This window comes from Saccopteryx bilineata, chromosome 2, assembly GCF_036850765.1.
Source record: "Saccopteryx bilineata isolate mSacBil1 chromosome 2, mSacBil1_pri_phased_curated, whole genome shotgun sequence".
Taxonomy (NCBI): Eukaryota; Metazoa; Chordata; class Mammalia; order Chiroptera; family Emballonuridae; genus Saccopteryx; species Saccopteryx bilineata.
The window spans coordinates 221384927-221404063 of NC_089491.1; the positions used below are offsets into that span (position 1 = coordinate 221384927).

Consider the following 19137-nt stretch of genomic DNA (forward strand, 5'->3'; position numbering starts at 1 on the left):
TATCTGATTCAGGAAAACACCCACATTCCCAGACAGGGCCTCAAAGTGGTTAAGAACGTAGAAAACATCTGTGCAGGCCAAAGACAAGGAACATACAAAAGGAAATCAATGCTCTTAAGAATGGGTAACAGAAACACTGTCTTTCTGATTTTTTTTTTTTTTTTTAATTTTTTCTGAAGCTGGAAACAGGGAGAGACAGACAGACTCCCGCATGCACCCGACCGGGATCCACCTGGCACGCCCACCATGGGGTGGTGCTCTGCCCACCAGGGGGCGATGCTCTGCCCATCCTGGGGGGTCGCCATGTTGCGACCAGAGCCACTCTAGCGCCTGGGGCAGAGGCCACAGAGCCATCCCCAGCGCCCGGGCCATCCCTGCTCCAATGGAGCCCCGGCTGCGGGAGGGGAAGAGAGAGACAGAGAGGAAAGCGCAGCGGAGGGGTGGAGAAGCAAATGGGTGCTTCTCCTGTGTGCCCTGGCTGGGAATCGAACCCGGGTCCTCCGCACGCCAGGCCGACGCTCTACCGCTGAGCCAACCGGCCAGGGCCTGTCTTTCTGATTTAAACCCAGCTAAATATAAAAGTGTGTGTGTGTCTCTCTCTCTAGAACTTAGAGGGATCTGGGGTCCACCAAGTCCAATCTCATTTTACCTAAGATACACAGCGTAGAACCACCCCAGGTCATGACATGCCACCGCATTTCCAGCTCTGACTCTTCTGTCCTTCAAGCTGCCCAGTGCTCTGGGAGCTGGTGGCCCACGGGGAGGAGCAGCAGACCAGCCTTCCTGAGGCCAGGCTGTCAGTGCGCAGCGTGGAGAGTGGAAGGGAAGCCCACTCTCAGGTTTCTTACCGAGGTGTCTCAGGGTATTAAGAAATTGCCCCAGACACCCTGAAGCTCTGGCTCAACAAGAGCACAGCAAAAAGGCCACAGAACACTTTAAAGAACACACAGGCCGAAGCTCAGCCAACACTCTCACACAGAGGTGTGGGCTGGCCAGGTGTGGTCTGAAAATCCCAACTGTGATTCTGCTGTGACCTGGGGATAGGGAGAGTGTGTTTACACAGCCTCAGATCTCCTGGTGCAAAGACAACTACACAATCCAACTATTAAACTGGACAACAGTGGTTGCTTGTACGGAGAGGCAATGGATGATTATTCTTCTACTTCCTTAGACTTTTCTGAACTTTGCAACATTTTACAACGAGAGAGAAGAAACAAAATATATTTCTCATAAAAATTAGGGGATATTTCAAAATGAATATGAAGCTATAAAATATCCCCTAAATTTTTTTATTTATATTTATTTATTTTGCATTTTTCCGAAGCTGGAAATGGGGAGGCAGTTAGACTCCAGCATGCGCCCGACCGGGATCCACCCGGCATGTCCACCAGGGGGCGATGCTCTGCCCCTCTGGGGCATCGCTCTGTTGCATCCAGAGCCATCCTAGCGCCTGAGGCAGAGGCCACAGAGCCATCCTCAGTGCCAGGGCCACTTTGCTCCAATAGAGCCTTGGCTGCGGGAGGGGAAGAGAGAGACAGAGAGGAAGGAGAGGGGGAGGGGTGGAGAAGCAGATGGGTGCTTCTCCTGTGTGCCCTGGCCGGGAATCCAACCTGGGACTCCTGCACGCCAGGCCGACGCTCTACCACTGAGCCAACCGGCCAGGGCCTTATCCCCTAATTTTTGTAAGCAGTATACTTTTATTCAGATTAACTGGAGGTCACTGCATGAGCACGAGTCTGAGACAAGAATCCTCACCCAGAGAGAATGGCTCCAGCCTGCCTCTCCCTGCACTCCCACACCTGTGCAACACCCCCACCCCATTCCTGCCAAAGGAATGGCACACACACCTGGGAGTTCTGGATCCTGATTGTCCCAGGCGACAATGCCTGTGTCACTACTTGGCCTTGAGGAGTGACAACTGTGACAGGCTGATAAACTGTGCCACCTCAAAAAGGAAAAAGGAGAAAATTACATTTAAGTCTCAATGATTTAAAAGCAATCTTCTCACTATACTATGAAAGGATTAAAATCTCTAGTTTGAGGAACATTTTACAACATTTCAAATGATTGCTACTTTGCTTACCAACTTGTCATTGTAAATTATCAAAATCAACAGACTGCACAAGCAGTGCCCAGGTGACACTATGCTAACAAGCATCCCTGCAGTCCGCACATACAGTGCACAGGGCACAGCGGCTCAGAGGAGCTGCACTTCTCTGCCTTTTGCTTGTCTCTGTTTTCTACTTTCCCTATAATTAGCACACAACAAAGGACTTGGCCAAATGTGTCAGATGACAAATATTTTTATTATGGTTCTCTTTTTGATCAAATGTACTTTATTTTCCTGTGGAGGTTTCCCTTTGTGCTATTTCATGGATTTTTTCATGTAAATTTCTCCCCCTCCTTACATTTTCATGATGGTCCTATATTTGCAATGTTCTAGATGCACCAGGGAACTCAAGAATCTGTCCCCTTCCTGCGATGGTTTTTATTATACAAGTTACTCGTTTATCACCAATTAATGTCACAAGTTAAGTTTCCAGTACCTGGAAAACCACCTGAAAGCACAACTAAAAACCATTACCTGAGCCTGACCAGTGGTGGTGCAGTGGACAGAGCACCGACCTAGAGTGCTAAGGTCCCCAGTTCAAAACCCCAAGGTTGCTGGCTTGACTGTGGAATCACTGGCTTGAGCCCAAGGTTGCTGTCTTGAGCCCACAGTCACTGGATTGAACAAGGGAACACTGGTTCGGCTAGAAGCCCCCAGTCAAGGCACGTACAAGAAGCAATCAATGAACAACTAAAGTGACTCAACTATGAGTTGATGCTTCTCATCTCTCTCCTCTCTCACCCTCTCCCTTTCTGTCTCTCTCTCTCAAATCAATCCTTTAAAAAAATTACTTGAAAATTATAATTGCTTTTTGCTATATAGTTTCAACTCCTATATAATAAAATATAATCTTAAAACCTTTCTTCCTAACATTTTTGGTAGGGAAACACAATATGCATATGGTATGTAGTTGTCACTGGGAATTAATAAGAAACAGGCATTCAAAGAGGTCTAGATTTTGGGATTCTTATTAGGAAATGGGCATTAATTAAAAATTTATTTATGCATATCTCCATTTCACTATAAAGAACTTTATCTGCAAAAGCTGCCCTTTTTTCCACTGCCATACCTGCCACTGTTGCCATGGTTACATTCCCCTGTTGCAGCGCGGATGCCGGCACCACAATTCCTTGGGGACTGAGAGTGCCTGTGATGGCACTTTGAATCTGCTATAAGTCAGAAATACACAGGAAAGCGATTATTAGAAAACAGAGCACCCACGTTTAAAACTTCCAAACACGCAGTATAATGGCATCATTGACAAAGGAGCTGCTTGAGGCCCAGAGCACATCAGATGACAAGCCTTCCATGAAGCAGGCTTTACATACCTGGACATCAGGAGAGGCAAGACTGACTGAATATTAAATGTGATGATCAATACTAAGATATTACTTTGTATTTGGCTTCCAAACGATTACCTTTCATTTCATCACATATTAATAACACTTTACAGCCCTGGAGGTATGACTAGGAAGATCGAAATTAGGTTATCTAATCTCATCACACACATTTCCCATTTGATTTGGCCCAGACTCTTGATTTTCCAAGAACCAAAGAGTCTTGATAGGATTAGCACTTTCAGAACTTAATGCTACAGGCTTGGGAGGTTCTGAGTGGTGATGGGGAGTCACCCTGGGCCCACACAGTTCTCTACCTCCTGACCTCAGCACATTGCACATCGGAGCTCTGACTCCCTGTGTGCACATGTGTGTAGAGTACAGGCTCAGTGCCTGACCCGCAGCATACTCCATGCAAACACTTGTAAACACCACATCAGAGATTCTACTCATCTTAACACTGGATCCAAATGGGCGAATTTACACACTGACTGATGGCTGCGTTGGTGGTTGGCAAGGGGAGGTATCCTTACATGTAGCATCTAGCATGGGGTCTGGCACATATAAGCACCCAGATATTTGAGCAGTTAAACAGCATAAGTGGTGTCACTCTAAGAGGCAATTACTCTATGGGCCACCACATCAATGTAAATGTGTAGGCTTTGGTAGCTGCAAACAAAGTAGGTTACATTAATTTTGTCAGAATAAAGCTAAGCCATCAAATCAATTCAAGCTCCCACATCAAGAACCTAGAAAAAGAGGAACATAATAAAACCAAAGCAAGCAAAAGAAAACAGTAAAGATAAAAGCAGATAACACTTAAATTAAAAACAGAAAAAAAATAAAAATGGTTCTTTTAAAAGATCAACACATTGACAAACCTGTAGTAAGACTGACAGAATAAGAGAAGACAAATTATCCATATCAGAAATGAAACAAGTTCAGTGAAGCCCTTGCTGGTGTCAAAAAGACAAAAAGGAATACCGTGAACCTTACAAAAATAAATTTGACATAGTAGACAAAATCCAGTATGAAGTAGATAATTTGAATAGCCATATCACTATTAAGGAAACTAAATTTGTAATCGAAAAACCTCCAAAAAAAGAAATCTCTGGGTCCATGTAGTATCTTACTGGACATTTAATACATTTAGAGAAAAATTAATACAAATTCTAATCCCTGCCAAAAAACAGAAGAGAAGAGAATACTCTCCAATTTGTCTTCTGAAGTTTGTACTATTCTGATACCAAACCTAAACTAAGACTGTACAAGAAAAGATAACTACAAGCCAATATCCCTCAATACAGACACAAAAATGCTTAACAAATATTAGCAAACAGAATTCAGGAACCCATATATAAAAAGAATTATGTGCCATGAACAAGTTTTTGAATATTGAACAAAGAATTGATGCTTCTCATCTCTCCCTTCCTGTCTGTCCCCATTTGTCCCTCTCTCTAACACTCTCTGTCTCTAAAATATATATATATATATGTATATATATCACACACACACATATATATTAAATAATACCATTTACAGTTGCTCAAAAAAAATGACATATATAAGCCCTGGCTGGGTGTCTCAGTGGATAGAGTGTTGTCCCAATGTGCTGAGGATGGGGGTTCAACCCCTGGCAGGGCACATATGAGAAGCAATCAATGAGTGCACAACTAAGTGGAACAATGAATCAATGCTTCTCTCTCTTTCTCCCTCCTTTTTCCCCACCCTCTCTCCCTTCTCTTACTCTCAAATCAATGGAAAATTTTTTCAAAATGAAATATTTAGGTGTAATTCTAAAAACACACGTGTAGGATTCATATGTTGAAAAACTACAAAACACTAATGAAAGAAACCATAGAAGAATAAATGAATGGGGAGACACACTATGTATGTGAGCTAGAAGAGTTAACACAGTAAAGATGTCAATTCTCCCCAAAATGACATACAGGTTTAATATAATTCCTATTAAAATTTCAGTAACATTTTTGTAGATATAAACAAGATTATTCTAAAATTTATATAAAAAGGCAAAAAAAAAAAAAACAAAAACTAGAAATAGCTAAAATATTTTGAGAAAGAATATTTTGAAAAAGAATAGTGAGAGGAATCAGTCTACCCAACTTTGAAATTTATTATACACCTACAATAATCAAGACTATATGCTATAGCCCAGGGGTCCCCAAACTTTTTACACAGGGGGCCCGTTCATTGTCCCTCAGACCGTCGGAGGGCCGGACTATAAAAAAAACTATGAACAAATCCCTATGCACACTGCACATATCTTATTTTAAAGTAAAAAAACAAAATGGGAACAAATACAATATTTAAAATAAAGAACAAATAAATTTAAATCAACAAACTGACCAGTATTTCTTTTTTTTTTTTTTTTTTTTTGTATTTTTTTCTGAAGCTGGAAACGGGGAGACATAGTCAGACAGACTCCCGCATGCGCCCGACCGGGATCCACCCAGCACGCCCACCAGGGGCGACGCTCTGCCCACCAGGGGGCGATGCTCTGCCCCTCTGGGGCGTCGCTCTGCCCCTCTGGGGCGTCGCTCTGCCGCGACCAGAGCCACTCTAGCGCCTGGGGCAGAGGCCAAGGAGCCATCCCCAGCGCCTGGGCCATCTTTGCTCCAATGGAGCCTTGGCTGCGGGAGGGGAAGAGAGAGACAGAGAGGAAGGAGAAGCAGATGGGCGCTTCTCCTGTGTGCCCTGGCCAGGAATCAAACCTGGTACTCCTGCACGCCAGGCCGACGCTCTACCACTGAGCCAACCGGCCAGGGCCACTGACCAGTATTTCAATGGGAACTATGCTCCTCTCACTGACCACCAATGAAAGAGGTGCCCCTTCTGGAAGTACAGTGGGGGCCGGATAAATGGCCTCAGGGGGCCGCATGCAGCCCGCGGGCCGTAGTTTGGGGACCCCTGCTATAGCTGACCAGGAGGTAGCACAGTAGATAAGAGCGTCAGACTGGGATGCAGAGGACCCAGGTTCAAAACCCTGGGGTTGCCGGCTTGAGCAAGGGCTCACCTGGCTTGAGCAAGGGCTCATCAGCTTGAGCATGGGGTTGCCAGTTTGAGCATGGGATCATAGACATGACCCCGTGGTCACTGGCTTGAGCCCAAAGGTCGCTGGCTTGAAGCCTAAGGTCACTGGCTTGAACCCAAGGTCGTTGACTTAAGCAAGGGGTCACTCGCTGTGCTGGAGCCTCCCAGGCAAAGCATATATGAGAAAGCAATCAATGAACAACTAAGGAGCTGCAACAAAGAATTGATGCTTCTCATCTCTCTCCCTTCCTGTCTGTCCATCCCTATCTTTCCCTCTCTCTGTCTCTGTCTCTGTCACACACACACAAAAATTAAAAACAGAACTGTTATATGATGCAGCAATTCCATTTCTAGGTATTTATCTCAAGAAAACAAAAACACTAATTCAAAAAGATATAGTCACCCCTATGTTTATTGAAGCATTGTATATAATAGCCAAGATATGGAAGTATTCATGAACAGATGGAAAGACGTGGTACATATATACAATGGAATATTAGCCAGCAATAAAAAGAATGAAATCTTGCCATTTGCGACAACACGGATGGACCTAGGTATTATGCTACGTAAAATAAGTCAGATAGAGAAAGACAAATACTATATGATTTCACTCACATTCAGAACCTAAAAGGAAAAAGAAACAAAAACCCAGAGATATAGAGAACAAGCTGATGTTTGCCAAAAGGGAGGGGGGATGGGTAGATGGAAAATAAAAATTAAAAATAAATAAATAAAATAAAGACTGGGGAAAATGCTTGCTCTGCAAAAGACCCTGCTAAGAGACATAAAAAATAGGCTATCGACTTGTAGAAAATGTTTGTAAACCATATATCCAATAAAGGACTAGTCTTTAGAAAACTCAAAAGTCAATATTTAGGCCTTGGTCAGGACTGCTCAGTGGATAGAGCACCATCACAGTGTACCAAGGTCATGAGTTCAATCCCTGGTCAGGGTACACACAAGAAGCAACCAATGAGTGCACTGCTAAATGGAATAATTAATTGGAACAAGGAGTTGATGCTTCTCCTTTCCCCTTCTCTCTCTTTTTCTCTCTGTCTCTCCCACCTCTCTCTCTTTCTCTCTCTTCTCCCTCCTGTCCCTCTCTCAAATCAATGGAAACAAAAAAAAGGAAAGTTTTTTAAAAATCCAACTAGAAATTGGGCAAAAGATGTGAGTAGACAGACATTCTATCAAAGAAGATACTGTGGAAAATAAGCACATGAAAAGACGGTAAATATCACTGGCCATCAGGGAGATGCAAATTACAACCACAATGAATGTCACTATAAACTAGCTGAATGGCTGCAATATAATAGGACTCCAGTATGGAGGAACCTTGAGGACATTATACTGAGTGAAAGCCAAATATAAAAGGACAAATGATTCCCTTTACATAATCCCCAGAACAGTCAAATTTATAGAGACAGAAAGAATATGGGTGCCAGGGGCTGGGAGTAGGGGTGTGGACAATTAGTGTTTAATGGAGACAGTTTCAGTTGGGGAAGAGAAAAAGTTCTGGAGATGGATGGTGGTGATGGCTGCACAACAGTATGAATGTAGCTAATGCCACTGAGCTGTGCACTTAAACATGGTTAGGATAGTAAATTTTATAATATTTGTGTATTACCAATTTTTTTTTAATTTTTTATTGATTTTAGAGAGACAGAGAGGAAGAAGGAGGGGTAGGGGGAGATGGATGGAGGGAGAGAGAAAGAGAGAGAGAGAGCAGCATTCGTTGTTCCACTTAGTTGTGCATTCGTTGGTCACTTCCCATAGGTGCCTTAACTGGGGATTGAACTCACCATGTTGGCGTTTTGGGATGATGCTCTTACAGACTGAGCTAACCAGCCAGGGCCTTTAAAAATATATTTTAAAAAAGAAATATATGGATGGAACTCCAGAAACATGGGACTCAGGGTCCAGTACACAGATCAGAGCCTCCATGCATTCACTGTATGAAGCCAGATGGTCTGTCTCTGGAACTCATTCTCAGCCCAGGTTAGGGTCAGAGATCTAGAGCACCCTTTGAGCAGCTTCCTAATTCTGAAAGGCTTGGTGGTCTTGGGATCAACACAGTTCATCCTTGCAGATGCTACAGTAACCAGGAAGTAGAGCAGGACCCAAACATAAATACCTGGGATTGGACAGGGGAATACGGGCTTCCAGGTTCTCCACTCAGGAGAGTTTCACTGTTCATTTTCGTTTTTAGACAAGCAATATATCGACTGCAGAAATCTTTGCAGAGTTCATTAACCTTTTCCAGCTCAAGAAGATGAATACGCAAAACCTGGATTGCTTTTACCATCTAGAAGCAGAGAAAACGAAGACTTTCAGACATGAAAAAGGTAGCATGATGTTAAGTTATAATTATCACTACATAACTACTCTCGGTTATGAGCTTGAATCCTGCATAGCTATGGCCACCTGTACTGCCAGTGATAGAAGTGGAATAACATCAGATACTGTACAAAACGACAACTCATCCCAGCACCACTGAACACGGTTTGGCATTTTGGCTCCCTCTGATGTGCAGGGAAGATGGACAATACAAGTGCCTCACGACCCTATGGGCAAGTAACCAACCCTCACTCTGCTCCTGCTTCTTCATCTATAAACGAGGATGGATCCAGACCCATTTCATAGATGGCTCTTAACTGTGATAAAGTTCAACTTACCGACTCTGCCATTCTTTTGGTGTCAAGTCTAATAACTCTTTCTGAACCCTAGATTATCCCTAGATCCTAAAGATTTTCTCTTATAATTTTTCTAAGTTTCATGATTTTATATTAATTCATTAAGTTTTGGGGCAATTTGTCCCATATCAGTAGATAAATGACACTGATAATAAAACCATTACCATAAGTAGCACCTGCCTGTGAATCCACACCTAAAGCCAGCTCCTCCTGTGACCTTGGCCTAGTAATCCACAGTACTTGTGGAATCAGTCAGTCAGTCAGTCAGTCAATAATGAGGACTACCAAGCATCAAGCTCTAGTAGGCCCTGTACTCTAATACCAGTCAGGAGAGCCTTGTTTCCTGCCTGCCTGGGACCACTGTGGCCACTCCTGCTTCCCATCGCTGATGGCTATATGACAAAGATTCAGTGGCAGAGAGAGCTTCTGGTCCTGAGCCCAAAAGAGCAGGTACTGTCAGTTCCCCATCAAAGATGAGGAAACAGACTCAAAGTCAGGCAACTCACCTATATAATTTATTAGGATATAAGGGTTGAATGTGTAATGAGAAATTTAAAAAACGATAACAACAATTAAGACCTGGGCAAATTATTCAGGAAAAAGATTTCCAAAGACCCTTTTCTGCTGATCAGGGCCTGACGGAGGTTTTGGTCTGAGAGCCAGAAGGCTTTCACGGAGATCCAGCGGGGCCCTGGACACAGCTGACAATGCTCCACGGGACTGAATGGCACCACTCCCCTTAGGGGCAGCAGTTATACTCCAAAGAATTCTCCATTTCCTTCAGAAAGCACAGAGAACCCTGACTTTTAGACTACTGGACCTGTCAGGAGGACACTTATGAGACAGACTGACTTCAGAGAGAAGTCCAAGGGAGGTAGTGAGCGGCCTTGAAGCCCTTTAAGTCTGTCCCTTCTCTGTGCTGGTCTTCATAAACTCTGTCCCCATAAACTTTGTCACCCACCAAAAATCAGTGTGAGCCTCAAGACAGAGCTGTCTTGGAGAAAAAAGTCATGTGTCCATGGTCAAGGAAAAGTCAAGGACTGAAGTTGGGCAGACATGCTGCATGGGAAGCAGGGCAAGTGAACCAACCCCAGTGAACCTTCACCGATGTTCAGGAGAGAACTGAACCACCTGGTCCATTTAGGATGCAGGCTGAAACTAGCTTACTTGACTATCACAGGAAAGGGTAACTAGAGAATGCTGGAGGATATTCAAGTCCCACATATACTCACTAAATTAAATTATCTCATGAATTGTATGAATCTCTCCTGTAGCACAACAACAAATGGTCTACCGTTTTAACTGGAAGTTTAAAATTTACTGACCAGATTTTGAATTTGGAAGAAATGAAAAATAAAAATAAAACATTAATTTTACTCACCAAATTATCAGTTTCCGGGTCTTCACAAAAGAAAGGTTTTCCTTCCTTCTCTTGCTTCCTTACAAAATTTTCAATGTCCACATCAAAACTGGCAGAAGTTGTGCCTTCTGAGCCCTGTGTGGATTGCTCACACTTTTCAAACAACAAAGCTAATAAAGGAAATAGTGGATGCCTAGGGGAAAAAGAAAAAAAAATGTAAGCTCTACACTTGTGTGAGAATGTTTCAGTATGTATGCATCATTTGACCTATCCGCTTAGTTCAGATATATTCATATAACATATACTTTATCCATTCCAAGTTTACAATTCACTGGTTTTTAACACATTCATAGAGTTGTGCAACCATTACCACAGTTAATTTTAGAACATTTTCATCATTCCCCAAAAGAAACCCTGCAGTCACTAGCAGTCACTCTCTATTTTACCCCCATGTCCCAGCCTCAGGCCACCACCAATCTGCTTTCTGTCTCTAAAGGTTTGCCAATTCTATACAGTTCATAACATGACCTTTTGTGTCTGGAGTCTTTCTTTTTTAATTTTTTTTGAGAAAGAGAGAAGGGAGATGAGAAGCATCAACTCATAGCTGTGTCACTTCAGTTGTTCACTGATTGCTTCTCATATATGCCTTGACCGGGCCAGGGAGGAGGCTCAAGCTGAGTCAGCAACCCTTTCTTCAAGCCAGCAACCTTGGGATCATATTGATGATCCCATACTCAAGCCAGTGACCCTGCACTCAAGCCGATAACTTGGTGCTCAGGCCAGCAACCTCGGGGTTTCAAACCCAGGATCTCAGTATCCCAAGTCGATGTTCTATCCACTGCACCATCACGAGTCAGGCTATCATCTTTGATTTTATCATAATGTTTTCAAGTCTCAGCAATGCTGTAATAGGTATCAGTACCTCCTTCCTTTTTATGGCCAACTAATATTCCATTGTATAGATATACCAATTTTAAAGTTTTAAAATTTACACTTAGGGCCTGACCAGGCGGTGGTGCAGTGGATAGAGCATCGGACTGGGATGCAGAGGACCCAGGTTCAAGACCCCGAGGTCGCCAGCTTGAGCACGGGCTCATCTGGTTTGAGCAAAAGCTCACCAGCTTGAACACAAGGTCTCTGGCTCCAGCAGGGGGTTACTCGGTCTGCTGAAGGCCTGCGGTCAGGGCACATATGAGAGGGCAATCAATGAACAACTACGGTGTTGCAACGTGCAATAAAAAAAAACTAGGCCCTGGCCGGTTGGCTCAGCGGTAGAGCGTCGGCCTAGCGTGCGGAGGACCCGGGTTCGATTCCCGGCCAGGGCACACAGGAGAAGCGCCCATTTGCTTCTCCACCCCTCCGCCGCGCTTTCCTCTCTGTCTCTCTCTTCCCCTCCCACAGCCAAGGCTCCATTGGAGCAAAGATGGCCCGGGCGCTGGGGATGGCTCTGTGGCCTCTGCCTCAGGCGCTAGAGTGGCTCTGGTCGCAACATGGCGACGCCCAGAATGGGCAGAGCATCGCCCCCTGGTGGGCAGAGCGTCGCCCCTGGTGGGCGTGCCGGGTGGACCCCGGTCGGGCGCACGCGGGAGTCTGTCTGACTGTCTCTCCCTGTTTCCAGCTTCAGAAAAATGAAAGAAAAGAAAAAAAACAAAAAAACTAATGATTGATGCTTTTCATCTTTCTCCGTTCCTGTCTGTCCCTGTCTATCCCGCTCTCTGACTCACTCTCTGTCTCTGTAAAAAAAAAAAAAAAAAAAAAATTTATACTTAGGTCTATAGCCCATTTTGAGTAAATTTTTGTATAAGATGAAAAAGTAGGTCAAAGATCTTCTTTCTGCATATGGATGTCCAATTGTTCTAACACCATTTGTTGAAAAGTCTATCTTTTTGTCTACTGAAGTATTTTTGTACCCTGGGCTAAAGATCAACTCAATCAACCTGACTTGTGGTGGTGCAGTAGATAAAGCATCGACCTAGAATGCTGAGGTCGTCAGTTTAAAATCCTGGGCTTGTCTGGTCAAGGCACATACAAGAAGAACCTACTACAAGTTGATGCTTCCACTCCTCCCCCAGTCTCTAAAATCAATAAATAAAATCTTTTAAAAAATTAAATAAAAAATTAAGATCAACTGAATCATATTTGTGCAGATTTATTTCTGTTACTCTCTATCTATGGCATTGATCTCTTTGTCTACCCCCTCACAATTATTGCAATGTCTTATATACTGTAACATGATAGCAAATCTTAAGCTCAAATAGACTCGATTCCTCCTTTATTTTTTTTTAAATTGTTTTAGTTTGATCTAGTTCTTTTGACTTACACATAAAATTTAGAATTAACTTGCTTATATGTACAAATATTTATTGCTAAAAGTTAATTGGCCTGACCAGGCGGTGGCACAGTGGATAGAGCATTGGACTGGGATGTAGAGGACTCAGGTTTGAGACCCTGAGGTCGCCAGCTTGAGCACATGGATCATCTGGTTTGAGCAAAGCTCACCAGCTTGAGCCCAAGGTCACTGGCTCGAGCAAGGGGTCGGTCTGCTGTAGCCCTCTGTCAAGGCACATATGAGAAATCAATCAATGAACAACTAAGGAGCTGCAATGAACAATTGATGTTTCTCATTTCTCTCCCTTCCTGTCTGTCTGTCCCTATCTGTCCCTCTCTCTGACTGTCTGTCTCTGCCACAAAAAAATAAAAACTTAATTGGAGTTGCAATCTTTATTATGTAGAGTCTTCTAATCTATAAACATGGTATATCCCACCACTTTTTAGGTGTCTGATTTTTTGCATCAGTATAAGTATAGATTTATAGCTAAGTTATTTTGGAGCTCTTATAAATGTACTTTCTTTTTCATTTCTGTTTCCAATTGTATGTTACTGGTATAGAAATAGGATTGGTTTCTGTGTGTTGTACATGTAACCTGTGATCTTATTAAACTTAAGTTTTTTTTATTGATTTTAAAGAGAGGAAGGGGGAAGGAAGAGGGGGGGAAGAGAGAGGGAGGGAAGGATGGGGGGGCATTAATTTGTTGTTCCACTTATTTATGCATTCATTGGTTGATTCTTGTACCTGCCCTGACCAGAGATCAAATCCACAACCTTGGCAAATCAGGTTAATGGTCTAACCAACTGAGCTACCTGGCTAGGGCTAAACTTATGCACCTGGAAGTTCTTTGGTAGATGCTGAGATTTTCTATGTAGACAATCATGTTGTTTGTGCACTGAGCCAGTTTTATTTCCTCCTTTCTAATATTTTTATTGTCTTACTACACTGGCTTGGACTTCCACCACAGGGCTGAATAAGAGGAGCTAGGGCAGACATCTCTCTCATTCCCAATCTGAAGGAAAAGCATTCAGTCTTTCACCATCAAGTCTGATGTGAGCTGTTTGTTTTTGTAGTTGTCCTTCGTCTGGTTAAAAAAGTTCCCCCTTTGGCCCTGGCCAGGTGGCTCAGTGGTAGAGCGTCGGCCTGGCGTGCAGGAGTACCAGGTTTGATTCCTGGCCAGGGCACACAGGAGAAGCGCCCATCTGCTTCTCCTTCCTCTCTGTCTCTCTCTTCCCCTCCCGCAGCCGAGGCTCCATTGGAGCAAAGATGGCCCAGGTGCTGAGGATGGCTCTGTGGCCTCTGCCTCAGGCACTAAGATGGCTCTGGTTGCAACAGAGCAACACCCCAGGTGGGCAGAGCATCGCCCCCTGATGGGCATGCCGGGTGGATCCCGGTCGGGCACATGCGGGAGTCTGACTGCCTTCCCGTTTCCAACTTCAGAAAAATACAAAAAAAAAAAAAAAAAGTTCCCCTTTGCTGACTATTTTTTTTTTTTTTTACAGAGGCAGAGATAGACAGGTACAGACAGACAGGAACAGAGAGAGATGAGAAGCATCAATCATCAGTTTCTCGTTGCGCGTTGCGACTTCTTAGTTGTTCACTGATTGCTTTCTCACACGTGCCCTGACCGCGGGCCTTCAGCAGACCGAGTAACCCCCTGCTGGAGCCAGCGACCTTGGGTCCAAGCTGGCGAGCTCTTTGCTCAAGCCAGATGAGCCCGCGCGCGACCTCTGGGGTCTCGAACCTGGGTACTTCCGCATCCCAGTCCGACGCTCTATCCACTGCGCCACCGCCTGGTCAGGCTGCTGACTATTTTTAATAACAATTAGCTGTTTTGTCAAATGCTTTTCTGCATCACTTGATATAATCACACTGTGGGTCTGTCTCTTTGGTTAATCTTTGAGTAGTGAACTAGTCTTGCATTCCTGGGATAATCTCCACTTGGTCACTAGATATTATTCTAATATCATTCTATTAAATTTTTATTTCTGGCTTCAATTTGCTAATATTTTATTGATGATTTTTAAATTTTTATTTATTTATTCATTTGGGAAAGAGAGAGAGAGAAGGGGGTAGGGGCAGGAAGTATCAACTCCCATATGTGCCTTGACTGGGCAAGCCCAGGGTTTTGAACCAGCAACCTCAGCCTTCCACAGGTCGATGCTTTATCCACTGCACTACCACAGGTCAGGCTATTGATGATTTTTTAAATTATACTTAAAATTTTTTAAATTTATTGATTTTAGTGTGAGAGGAAGAGGGGGAAGAGAGAGAGAGAGAGATAAGAACATAGATCTGTTCCTGTATGTGCCCTGACCAGGAATTGAACTGGCAACCTTTGTACTTTGCACTTCAGGAGAATGCTCTTAACCAACCAAGCTATCAGGCCAGGGATGTTGAAGATTTTTTTTTTCTACAGAGACAGAGACAGAGTCAGAGAGAGGGATATATAGAGACAGACAGACAGGAACAAAGAGAGATGAGAAGCATCAATCATCAGTTTTTTGTTGCAATACCTTAGTTGTTCATTGATTGCTTTCTCATATGTGCCTTGACCATGGGCCTTCAGAAGACTGAGTGACCCTTTGCTCGAGCCAGCGACCTTGGGTCCAAGCTGGTGAGCTTTGCTCAAACCAGATGAGCCCGCGCTCAAGCTAGCGACCTTGGGGTCTCGAATCTGGGTCCTCTGCATCCCAGTCCGATGCTATATCCACTGTGCCACCGCCTGGTCAGGCTGTTGATGATTTTTATGTCCAAATTCATGAGGAATATTTGGCATCAGAGTGATGCTCTCAATTTGTAAACTGAATTGGGAAGCATTCTCTCATCTTCCATTTTCTGAAAGAGATTGTGTAGATTTGCTTCTTTTTTCTTTATAATTTTGGTAGAATTCTCCAGTAAAATCAGTTGGGCCTAAAGTTAATTTTTTTGTGAGGTGGACTAAAATGTCTATTTCCATTCCACAACTTTAAAAAAAAGAAAATCTTCATCCCAGTGGTTATTACATCATACCTTACTTTGTCCAGCTAATAGCTCTAATGTTCCCTTTAACAAGATTTTCTACTCTCATTATTCCTTTTAAAACCCACACGCTTCACATTTTTGCTACCTATAAATGGCCTGTTTGTCTGCATCCATTGGTGTCTGGGACCCCACAGGGGGAGGGCTCACTCCTTCCACATCAGGTTCAGAGCAGTTGGGGTCTTGCTCAGTTTTTAACTCTGTTACTACTTGCATCTGTGAAAGGAGAAGGATAATTTTTGTTAGTAAACAGAAAACAAACTACTATTAAGTATTCTAATCAGGAATTCAATAAGAATGGTAAACTGCTAGTCATGTGACTGGCAACAATACAAATGAATACCACCCACAAATTCCATTTTAATTTAATGTTTATAAAATGGATAAAAATCAAATTTCCAAACCATTTAAAAACAAAGAGGACTGATATCTGTGAAATAATTACGATTTTCAAAATCATAATAACCATACATTACTGAAGGGAACTGGTCCACATGTAACCTTAATGTCTGTCCCAGCCTGCAGTACAGCCTCATGCTGGGTACCATCACAGTAAGAGAAGAATAAGCAAATCGTCCAAGCTCTTCTCATCTTGTCACAAAAATAACTCATAACCAATATGCTATGTACCTGAGACAGGGCTGAAATTCTCCCCTATCTTACCTTAAATTTCAGGAATAAATAAACTATAAAAAAAATTTTTTTTTAGCCTGACCAGGCGGTGGCACAGTGGATAGAGTGTCGGACTGGGATGCGGAAGGACCCAGGTTCGAGACCCCAAGGTTGCCAGCTTGAGTGCAGGCTCATCTGGTTTGAGCAAGGCTCACCAGCTTGGACCCAAGGTTGCTGGCTCCAGCAAAGGGTTGCTCGGTCTGCTGAAGGCCCGCGGTCAAGGCACATGTGAGAAAGCAATCAATGAACAACTAAGGTGTTGCAACATACAATAAAAAACTAATGATTGATACTTCTCATCTCTCTCCATTCCTGTCTGTCTGTCCCTGTCTATCCCTCTCTCTGACTCACTCTCTGTCTCTGTAAAAAAAATAAAATAAAATAAATTTTTTTAGAGTCACTATACTCAGAAAATAAAGGCTGTGTTTAAAGAAATAGTATTGAATACAGGATGTCATCAAGATACTATCATTTGAATTGCTTTAAACTAGTTATGTTGTTTATAAATTAGTTAAAAAGTATTTAAATCCTTACACATAAAGAATTCAACTTACAAAACAAAAACTGCCTCAGTAAACTTGTAATTCTCCATGAGCAGATTACCTCCTACACTTGCCCAACGCCTGCCATTGCCTCTGTTGGGTAAACTGGAGATGGAGAGCCTGTCATGAACCCCACCCTGATACCCAGGGACCATGGCCGGGGGAGCAGTCCTGCAGACCCAGGTTCTCCAACAGTCCAGAATGACAAGGACACTTCCATTCTGCTGCCTTTAAATAATACAGTGTACTTGGGAAATTGTATTTCTCTCTCTCTTAAAACAAACAAACAAACAAACAAACAAACACTAAAAGAACTAACACAGTCTTTCTGGAGGGAAATCTGACAATATTATAAGGAAGCCTTAAAGATTTTATTTCAGGGTTTCTTTTTTAATGACTGAAAAAAGGGAAACCTAAATGTTCAACCTCGGAAGAATGGCTAAGTAAATCTGGTATATTTACACTGAATAATCTTTTCTTTTATTCTATTTTTTTTTTTTTTTTTCCTGAAGCTGGAAACAGGGAGAGACAGTCAGACAGACTCCCGCATGCGCCTGACCGGGATCCACCCGGCACACCCACCAGGGGCGACGCTCTGCCCCTCCAGGGTGTCGCTCTGCTGTGACCAGAGCCACTCTAGCGCCTGGGGCAGAGGCCAAGGAGCCATCCCCAGCGCCTGGGCCATCTTTGCTCCAATGGAGCCTTGGCTGTGGGAGGGGAAGAGAGAGACAGAGAGGAAGGAGGGGGGGGATGGAGAAGCAAATGGGCGCTTCTCCTATGTGCCCTGGCCGGAAATCGAACCCAGGTCCCCCGCACGCCAGGCCGACGCTCTACCGCTGAGCCAACCGGCCAGGGCCACAGCACATATTTTCAAAGCTTTGACACAGATTAAAAAATTTTCCTGTAGAGCAGTTGTACCAATTTATATCGCCAGGGCCTACACTGAATAATCTTAAGAGCTTATTTAAAATACTGTTCTCAAAGAGATTCCCATGTGGAGAGGAAGTTCTTAGTTATTAAAATCAAGGGGTTCCACCTGTCCACCACCCCCGCTGTGCCCAGCACTGCACTGGACACTGGATACTCGCTGCATGGGGCAGAGCCAGAGGAAGACAGATGGGGGTAAGCACCTCCCTTAGCCATATGTCAGAAGGTGATGACTGCTAGGAAGGAGAAAAAGATCAGAGGAAAAAGTGGTAACAAGGGCATGCAGCAGATTCTTGGGTGATTTAGGCAAAGACCTGCAGGACAGGAAGGAGCTGGCCAAGCTGCTGCCTGAGGAAAGAAGAGCAAAGGGAAGAACCTGGGTCAAGAGTCAGGGAGGTGTCCAGCAAAGGAAGGCAAAGGTGAGTGCAGTAAGGAGGCTGCAGGATGGGCCTGGGATCTGAGCAGCCAGGCAATGCAGGGGAAAGGCCTCTCAGGCAGCCTTCAGCAAGGGGAGAGGAGGAGAAGTCATTAGATTTGTACAGTAGAAATAATCACTGGGAAATATTAAAGGACTTCCAGGTGAGAAGAGCTGGCTGAAACAGAATCCTCCACCTCAATTCCCTATAAGAAGCAAAAAACACTTAAAAAAATTTAAAAGCCTACAAAAACAAACTAAATCTCTTCAACAGCAACCAAACCAGAAATGGTGCAAAACTGACCACCTAGGAAAGACATGAGAGTCGGCAAGGTGGGGTACAGCCTCAGGTCTCACCACCCTCCTGGAGCCCATTGGGAACGTCAACAATGGGGTGCTGTGACCTCCTGAGGGTTAGTTGACCTACCCAGATTTGATCTGTTAATTGTGCTCACTAAAATCCTCAAGGAGGGCGAGAAGATAGCTGCTGGCATGGGTGTTCTGTTCCTGCCTCCTGACTATGGGATAGGCAGGAAGCAAAGGCAGAGCTGAATGTCTTCAATGGAAATCAGCTACCAGGCTCCAGGGAAAGACCCTGGAGGGGGAATGGCCCCCACTGGCAGCACACAGAACATTCCCAAGATCTCAGGTGCCCCAAGAGAGGCTGCAGAGGCCTCAGT

The 19137-nt window shown here is 43.8% G+C and overlaps 1 protein-coding gene across 6 annotated transcripts in view; it reads right to left on the reverse strand.

Annotated features, from left to right (window-relative positions):
- The window catches only part of PKNOX1 (PBX/knotted 1 homeobox 1), a 69972-nt gene that overhangs the window by 21540 nt on the left and 29295 nt on the right, over nucleotides 1–19137 (reverse strand). For 5 of the 6 annotated variants that reach the window (XR_010729221.1, XM_066259287.1, XM_066259283.1 and 2 more), the window contains 5 exons: nucleotides 15990–16117; nucleotides 10573–10744; nucleotides 8633–8803; nucleotides 3180–3279; nucleotides 1848–1945 (listed from right to left, as the gene is read on the reverse strand). Coding sequence is in view for 5 of the 6 variants with exons in the window: in XM_066259287.1 (XP_066115384.1) it covers nucleotides 1848–1945; nucleotides 3180–3279; nucleotides 8633–8803; nucleotides 10573–10744; nucleotides 15990–16117 (669 nt within the window). In the remaining variant the exon portion in view is untranslated. The remainder of the gene's footprint in view (nucleotides 1–1847; nucleotides 1946–3179; nucleotides 3280–8632; nucleotides 8804–10572; nucleotides 10745–15989; nucleotides 16118–19137) is intronic. The other variant, XM_066259286.1, reaches the window with a different exon arrangement.